The sequence below is a fragment of the Poecile atricapillus genome, chromosome 3 (assembly GCF_030490865.1).
Source record: "Poecile atricapillus isolate bPoeAtr1 chromosome 3, bPoeAtr1.hap1, whole genome shotgun sequence".
Classification (NCBI taxonomy): domain Eukaryota; kingdom Metazoa; phylum Chordata; class Aves; order Passeriformes; family Paridae; genus Poecile; species Poecile atricapillus.
Genome location: NC_081251.1, coordinates 55,849,325 through 55,858,444, shown reverse-complemented (window position 1 = coordinate 55,858,444; position 9,120 = coordinate 55,849,325). Strand labels below are relative to the sequence as shown.

General features: G+C 40.1%; 1 protein-coding gene across 1 annotated transcript in view; it reads left to right on the top strand.

Annotated features, from left to right (window-relative positions):
* The first annotated feature begins 8,477 nt into the window (after positions 1–8,477).
* Positions 8,478–9,120, top strand: part of LOC131577667 (uncharacterized) — a 60,457-nt gene continuing 59,814 nt past the window's right edge. The window contains exon 1 of the mRNA XM_058835708.1: positions 8,478–8,635. Within this exon, the coding sequence (XP_058691691.1) occupies positions 8,535–8,635 (101 nt within the window). The 5' untranslated portion in view covers positions 8,478–8,534. The remainder of the gene's footprint in view (positions 8,636–9,120) is intronic.

The window sequence follows — 9,120 nt, the reverse complement described above, 5'->3', positions numbered from 1 at the left end:
ATTTTCTCTGAGGTCAGCCAGGTATGTGGGACTTTTTTTCCCACAGTATTGTGATTTGTTTCCTGTTGATAGGAAATGTTAACTTTTGTGGTAGGAATATAATTTGCTTTGGATATTATAGTATAATTAGTGCCCTAAAGCCTCTTTTTTTGAATTGGTGAAAATTTGGAATATCCCAGAAACAAAAGGCTGAAAAAAAATTATGGAGAAAAACATTTTGTACAATTTGGAATTCTCACCTCATTCTCTGTTAATTGTGTGCAGTGGTTATGTCATTTGCAGTAACCTGAGATAGGTCTAAGAGCCAATAGTACTTTTTCAAGAGGAAATAATACTTTGAAAACCTTGCATAGAGTCTTAATTTAGTAATCTTGATGATAGAGAAGCTCTAAAATGCTCACCATCTCTATAAACCAAATGCATATTTAAAACACAGAAACTACAAATATCAATAAACAATCATTTTTAAATAAAAGGAACAACATTCTATCAATGGATATATCAGGACTTAACAATTTCTCGTGTAGAAAGACAATCCAGAGCCAGCCATCAAGTGTGCCCTTGATGTTTGTGTGACCACCAACATTTATAAGAAAAGCTGCAGTCACATCTTAAAGCCTTTTATTGGGAATGGGTCAAGAAAATTTCTCAGGTGTTCCAGCAACACAGCAATCTGAGAAGATCATTTCTGACAGTCTGGAAACACAAACAGGAAGGTATTTATGAGATAATGGGATAGCTGCTGGGTTTTGTGGCTTGTTAGGGGTTTTTTAATTCTCTTTGCTGTACATGCTAGTTTGCACTGTGCAAAGTGAGCAGCAGAGCAGAGGAACAATTTTATTCCACAGAAACAAAAAACAAAAACACACCAGGTACTAAAATAGGTACAATGGAAATCGGAAACATTATTTGTCTACCAGAGGTGGCATCTCCACCAGAGCAAACAGATCAATCGTAAAAAACAGGCCACTCTTTAGGTTGCTGCACCTGGTGATCATATGTTTTCTTCCACTCACTGTGCTGGTCATTATTTTCATTCTACACAGTCATAATTTTCATTACACACTGCTTTTCCAAGGTGGCTAGGCAAGATGTTGTTTGGAACATATTATCATGCATTTTAGACTAATATGTTTGATATATTTTCGGTTAGACATTGGAAGACATCAGGAAAGATCAGTACTTTGGAAGGCATGTTTTCACAGTGAAAATAACTGATATCCCATGTGTTGGAAAAGCACATTCAAAACTTTGCCTTGGACTTCCTACACCTCCCTCTCAGATGTTTTTACCATTCCCTGAACCTCCTTAGAGGCCCCTCTTTGTCTTTCTGGTAAGCAAGGTAGCTTTTCTCCTGAAGTTCACAGCAGATGACTTATTTTTTGGCACAATTCCTGCCACTGATTTCACTCAACAGCTGCACTCTGGCTGCAGACATAGTGGGCATGCCTCAAGTGAACTTAAACTTGTAATGGTTCCTGAAGCACCTGGGTCTTAATCAGTTTCCTATTTGAAGCCCTCAAGAGGACAGAGCACATTAATTAATTACCTCTAGATGTCAATTGCTCTGATCCTCAGCCTAGGACCAGATAAACTGTGTGTGGTGAGCCTTCCTGAAAGGAGAATGACAGTTTTCTGTGCAAGGCAAAACACAAAACCATAGGAACATATCACCACAGCCACTGATTTCTCCAGGGTATAAGAAACACTCTTCTCATGTTTCTTCCATGGTTTTGGGTAGGCAGGTCTCAAAATCCAGCTATCTGTATGAGACTTTTTTTTTTTCTTTTTGGTAGACTGCACTACAGAGAAAATGTAATAGAATGCTTTCAGATTTGGGTGTTGTTTTTTTTCTGTTAATGAAAACAAAATACCAGTGCAGCCTTTCCTCACTCAAAGTTTTTTTTTTGTATTTAAGTGCCAAGGTGGATATCTCTGAGATCAGACTATTTTATTGTTGTTGTTGCTCTTGTCATTAGTTATCACTTCATTTTGTCCATAACCCCTGTTCGATTTGCTTCAGTCTCAACTGTGCTCACCAGTCAGATGCTTGTGTTAGCAGAGTCTTCTCAGCCAAACATAATCAGAGGTGTGCAAGGTCATGTGTAGTAAGCTGGTCTGTCCTCATTACCCAGAAAAAGGAGTTCAGGATGACTGACCCCCTTAGTCAACCCAAAAAGAGCTGCCTACATATTTCTGCTTCAACTCATGATCTTAATTCCACCATGTTAAATATATTGTGCTCATAGTCTTTGCCAAGGCACATTAAGTTGCTCTCCAAGGTTTCAAGCTACTGTTGTATTACATTGTTCAAATCAATATAACGCTCATCTTTCCAGATAAATTTGGGGTTTATATATATTTAATACAAACAGAACCAAGAAAAAGAGTGGGAATACACCTATGGAGAATTTAGAGCAGTTACACTGGAGATAAATTTGAGCCCGATTTCTCCAGAGAAAACTGTTGAGCAGCAGAGTATTCTCTCTCCACGAGTCCTTGAATGTTTCACCACGCAGTCTGGTTGTATGGTCCAGAATGCAATTCCTATTTAAAGTCCACCACAAAATCCTACTCTGCTCTATGAAACAGCTGATCCTTTTTTGCAGAAAGATTCCTCCAATTTAAAGACATCAGTGGAAAACATGAGCATTTTAAGCATTTAAGTGACAGTCATGCATATGCAGTATGTATACACAAAATACTACACATATATTCTGAGAGAGACAGACAACACTTTCTGCTTTAAAGTAATCCCTCTGGCACTTTTAAAATTCCAGAATATTACAAAGAATTGGTTTTTTTTGGTGAGCAAGGGAAAGTAGTATGCAGATACAATGCCCTTCTCCTAACTGTTGATCCCATTTATTTTGTGCACAAGGTAGAAGGAAACCTGTTTTCAGAAAATGATAACAGCTTTGAAATAGAGTTCAGCTGCAAGCAGTGCTTACTGTCTGAAAAGAGTTTTCAGTCAATTTGGTACAACAATAATAGTCAAGGTTAGGGAACCATTTTTCTCTCTTCTAAATATGTCATAGCACCAGCATGATTTTAACAAGACAGCTCTTCGTTTTTATTTCTTTCACTCATTCCTTGGGGTTGTTGCCAAGAGCAACACAAAGAATGCACCAGGGTGTCATAATAATCCTCCATTAAATCCCTAGTATTTGAATTTTAATGCTATAATTCAACAGCTGACAAAAGCCCATTGAGCAGGTCTAAGGAGAGGAAAAGAGCTGGTCCCATTTTCTCAGGGGGTGATGCTATAGCAACATGGAATGAATTTAGGGTCAGGGAACAAGCTGTCTCCAAGCTTTGTTTGCATTTCCTGGCTAAAAGTAGAATCTGGTGTTATAAATTTTACCAAAATAAGTGGTTGTTTGGAGTTGCATGAAGATCGTTCACTCTGTAAAAATGTGTGCCTTGTAAAAAAGAGAGTGGAGACAACAAAATCTGTAGCCAGCAAGACAACAAGTGAACAGACTACTTTAGAAAGTGCCAGTCTAAGAATTTTTTCACAGTCCCTCTTCCTCCTCCCGTTTCCCTACCTTCCAGTGCAAACCCTGCCCCAGAACTTGAAATGATGCAACACACTAAGTCCATTCTAAAGGAGTAACACAAAGACAGCAAAGTCAATAACGGTGGAACAGAGACCTCTTATAATCATCAAAGACCTCAGAAAAGTCTGGTATGTCATTTGTTATGCTTAGCTGTCCCCACACTGAAGGCTTTTGTGCTCTGGGGAATGTTGTTTGGTGGAGACAAATGAATACACCTGGAAGACAATTGTCCATTGTGCCAAGCACTGCTCATTGGGTGCAGCACAAGCCCCTGCCCCAAGCCCTCCCTTCCCTGAGCACTCCTCTTCCCTCAGGGCCAGTCACTGTGCAGCTGTTCTCAGAGCTGAGTTTAGTGGGGATTAGAGCTCAGGGTAGGTAATAGGATACACTAGCAATTTCTGTGTCTTCCACTGTATTGTGAGGCATGTTTTAAAGAAGAGGGCGGATTCATTCCTCTTTGCATATATAATAATCGGGAATTTCATTAGATAGTAGTGATATAATGACATATAAAATATTATAAATAATATGATATGTAGTTCTCTGTGTAGACATACAGATTTTGTCATGGAAGAAAACTATCAATGTTTTATTGAATTGAGATCATGGAAACCTTTTCTCTATTTTTCCACTTTGAAATCCATTGCTGATCACCCGCAGCCAGCCAGCTTCCCAGCTCCTCTACTGCTGGAGACTGCAGCAAGGATGTCTCCATTCTGACAGTGCTTGCTCAGGCTGTGAGATCAGGGACACATCAATATTGGCTGTTAACACTGGTGTAAGGTGGGTGCAGCGTGTCTGCTAGTGAAGTGATGTAGGCAGGATGGATGGAGGAAGCACTGCTGTGACTGTAGGGTGAAGAAGTGAGACATGGTTTTGAGGCCTTTGAGGCCTTTTGCGGACAGAGGAGGCTGAGTGGGAACATACCAGCTGGTATACCTCTTGCAGCTGGTATGTTTAATGGCTGCTTGGTCCTGCAGGTGCTGTAGTACAAGGCTCCTGAAGCAGAGGTTGTCTTGAACTGCAGTGCCTGCACATCTTACCGATGGGGTGTCATTTTCTGTCTTTCACACAGATCCCTCTGACAAGGGTTTGGTGTGCAGCAAGAGGTTTAGGAAGCCTTCCTCCTTCCACCCTTATCCTCTAGAGCTCAGCAGCAAAAACTTTCTACATGAAAAACACAACTATGTAGTGTCTTAGTCTGTAGCTCTCAGTCTTTCCTCCCACTTACCTCTGGGTGAGCAAAGCCTCTGGGCACTTGACAATATTATTTAATAATAATATTTAATAGCCACTCCTCTCTTCAGCATACCTCTGTGACGGAACAGGAGCTCCTTCAGTTTTTTTGTCAACAAATACTTTACATCAAATTATTGTTTTCCCAAATCTGCATCTCAAATTTATCTGGGCCAAACTTGCATTAGAGCTGCTACATGAAATGCATGTGATTGTGGCTAGGCTGTCCACAGGCTGGTTTTTGGAAGTTGTACATCCATTTCTGATCTGCATAGTGCATGCACCCATTTCTGTCTGCTATTATACCAGTATCAGTAAACTGCTTACTCACAGTCCCTTAAAAACAGAGCACCTTGTATGTACATTTTCTTTCCCATGTTTGTGAATTGCTTTTTAGTTCAGTTTTGCTTTATCTAAGATGAACAGATTTTATGAAAATTCCGTTCTTTCACCCTATAGAGAGACATTTTTCAATAGAAAAGCTGCAAGCACTGGAGCCCCACTCCAAAAGAGTTCAGCTCACTTGACTTCAGGGTCTTTAGAGCAGGAATGATTCCTGTCAGCCTGCTAGATCTAAAAGGGAAGCAGTTCATGTGCAAACAGCTTTCCATCATTATCCTGGGAAGAATCCCACTGGGAGAATAAAGAGTAGCCATAGCAGAAAATTTCTGCAGTAATGGCATGTCATTCCCTTGACCCTCTGTTGAAGTGCTCATTTTTGTTTATAGATCAGGCAAGAAATATGACATTTTATTGTGTGAGATTTCCAGGCAAGCATTCCTCAATGGGGTGCAGTTCTCATTGGGTAATAATCTACAGGACTATTCTAGAGAAAACAAGAAACTTCTTTGTCATAATTTTAAGCCTGGAAAGCTATAAATTGTGAAGATCCTTTGTTAGACATTTTTTTATTTAGTGCCCTTTGTGTGACTGAACTGATTTACATACAGAGCTTATTTGATTTATGCATTAACCACATTGATTCTGATTATTCCAAGAAATTAAGAACAGAGGCAGAGTTTGAAAGGTTTCCCAAGGTTTTGGAACACCTTTTCTGTTCTGGAATTTGGGATCCTGTGGATGAAATGAAAATCTCATAGCTTGAATGAGGGATCTCCTGACTTTTTCTGTAAGTACCCTTTCATGGTGCCAATATGGCCACAGTGTTACTGAATTCATGCCTACCCTGGCAGCAAAGTTTATAGGTATGCACGAAGGGCACTTCTTGGGATTTGCAATTCTTCCCTGAACAGCATTTCACTGTGTTAGTGTAGGTGCTGCTCTGCTGGTCTTGGTGCACTTTGGGTTGCTTGGAGGAGTGGTGTGCTCAAGTCTCCAGTAAGCCAAACAAATTTACTGAGAATGCACATGCACATATTTACTGAGAATGACAGTAATCAACCCTTAGAAGTTGCTTGAAGACTTCTCTAGTTACAGCAGTGCTATTGGCAATTGGTCTTAGTATGAGCAAAATAAGTGGCTTCAGTATAAATGGGGCTTGCTGGAGAAGGAGAGCTGAAACTGAAACAGAAGGGACCAAGATGAGCAAACACTGAAAGAGCTCACTGCATTTGTGGTGCTGGGTATGTCTGTGCTGGCTTTGCACTCTCTGCTATGGGTTTGTTGTGTTCAGACATGCATCAATCTAAAGGCACCCAATTCAGGCTGATACTGACCCACAGATGCCTATCTGAGCTCTGAAGTATCTAAGCACTGCAGTGGCTGTATTTCGACTACCCCTACTTCCAATATGTGCAGAGTACAAATACTTTTTCAGAAGGTAAGTCTGCTTGTTACTGTCCGTGGAAGTCCATTTCCATCCCTTGCTACCTTGGTGCAAACCCTGTGCATCAATCTTAGGATCTGGTTAATTTTGTTTGATCCTGGTTGGAATCCTTTATATTCTTTGAAAGGCAACAAGTGATACTCCAGGCAGATTTGGCTAGCCAGTCTTTGACTACCCCTATGATGTGCTAGCTCTAAGACTATCTCTTCCCTCATGCTCAAAGGCATTCCTGTCAACATTACTGATTTCTCTTTTTGAGTATCTTTAGGATAATACAAGCCTTAGGAAAGACAGCAGATGATGTACATATCAATAATCTGATGCTCAGAATGAAATCGGCATTGAAGTTCACAGTAAAGGGCTCTCAGAACCTACTTAAGTGTCTCTCTGCAAGTTTTCCATGGTCCACTACACAGGGTTTCCAGAGAAAGGAATCCTTTTGCTAGCAAATGCCATCCAGAATCAAATCTGTGATCACAAGTACATCCTTGTGCTTTCTTCTCTTTATTTTCTATTTCCATGACAAGCTGACATACTTCTCTGAACAGAGAAGAGGGAAAATCTAGCAGGGAAAGCAGAAAGAGATGTCCTCCCACAGAAAGTGCTGCTGAAGCATGCAGATATTTCCAAAGAACGACTATTCCCTTGTAAATTCGTGTGAAAGGCTCCGTGACTTGACACTGCCTAGATTCCCATGAAGAAATATCACCTAATTTAATTAATGCAGAGCAGAAGAAACAATAACACTTTTCTGAATTAGTGAAATCAAGGGAATTGACAAGATTAGAGGCAGTACATTTCGCTGGTTGCATATGATCAATAAACCTGTGGAGTTAACTTGCTCAGGAAGTCTGAGCTACTCTTTAACTAGTAGGTGAGCAAAGTCCATAGTGAAATACCTATATATTTCATATTTTGTACTAGAGATGAATGATGGCAAAGGATACCCAATAAGATACAAGATATCTCCACGAGAACAAGAAACATATTATTTCCTTTTTTTTTTACAACTTGTTTGGAATTTGTTGGTGGCAACTGTGGCCAGTTGAACAGTAGTTTCCTGATGTTATTTATCTGTCAAAGGAAAGGAAAGTTATTTCCCATGGTGAAAATAACAGATGTGAGTCGTACCCTGGAAACTGAACCTCAGGTCAAACAAGTACTTCTTGAGACTGAATAGTACAAAAATTAAATTAAGAGCAACTTAAATGACATTTCTGGTTTAAAAAAGTTGAGGTTTTTTTACCCTCTTCTCATAACCAATACATTTCTTTGCTGTCAGTAAGTTTCTGTAAAGAAGATAGGAAGCTACTGCAAAGTTGAAATAATTCAAAATTTTGCTCTGTGTTTGGATGAGGATCCATGTGAATGAAACCTGATTTGGTGCCCTGTCTGTGTGCTGAGAAGTGCAGACAGGGATTGAAGTCATGCCTAACGATGGCTACCCCAGTGTGTGCACAGTAAGTGCTCCTGTGTTTCCGTCTGGGAAACCCTGGACTGGAATATATGTATGCATGCACTGCACAGATGGCTAACATATGTGATCAGGAATGTTTTTGGGTGCACCAGACAAGATGCAAAGATTAACTCCTGTGAGCCCACGGTCTCTGGAGAGTCAGCTCGCACCGGTGCTCTGGGCACAGCTCCAAGGCGTCTGGACACGCAGCAGCCCATCGATAGCTACTGCTGCTGTCTGCTCTGGCAACAGGACACCCCCTCCACCCTCTGGGCAAACCACATCTCTGTTTGCCAACTGAATTACATTTTGGGCTGGGTTAAGGAGAGGGGACATCACACAGGAAGAAAGATAAGTTGCTGCCATAAACACAGAAAAAACTCACAAAAAGCCCCTATGTTCACATAATTGCATAAATGTCCAGATGTAATGGGTCTAGCTGAGATGGAGTTCATTTTTCCCACAAAAAGAAAATTTTTCCTAGTAAAAGAAAAATATGACAAGAAGGAGGAAGGATGGGCATTTGTTTTTTACAACGTTGGCCTTCTGGAGCAACTGCTACAGATTCTGGAGCTCTGCTTCCCAGAAAGTGGCCAGGTATCATTTGTCGATGGGAACTGGAGAATAAAACCTCCAGTTTTTGGTTTCTTTCTTTGCTTATGCATGCACAACTTTTCACTTTTGCTTTACTAAACTGCCTTTAGTTGTTTTTCATTTTTCAAATGCGCTGTTTTTCATTTTATTTTCTCTTTGTCCAGCTGAGAAGGGGATGTGAGAGAATGTCTTGGTGGGCACCTGGCATCTAGCCAAGCAATCTACCACAACAGATAAATCATTTATTCTTAAGTTTTCTTTAGATTATCATTTTAGATATAAATTAACTCTTTTTAAAGAAAACTGCTCAGAATAAATGTTCTCACCTTAAATATTTTTGCAGCTATGTTTTTGCAACTCTAGATTGGCATGGAATAATATAGCATAGTCAGAGTAAAAAGACCACCTTTACCTTCTTGATTTCTAAGAGCAGTTCCCATTCTCTGCATCTTGTCCAGATGCAGAAATAGAAGTGGGGTCTTGCTCTT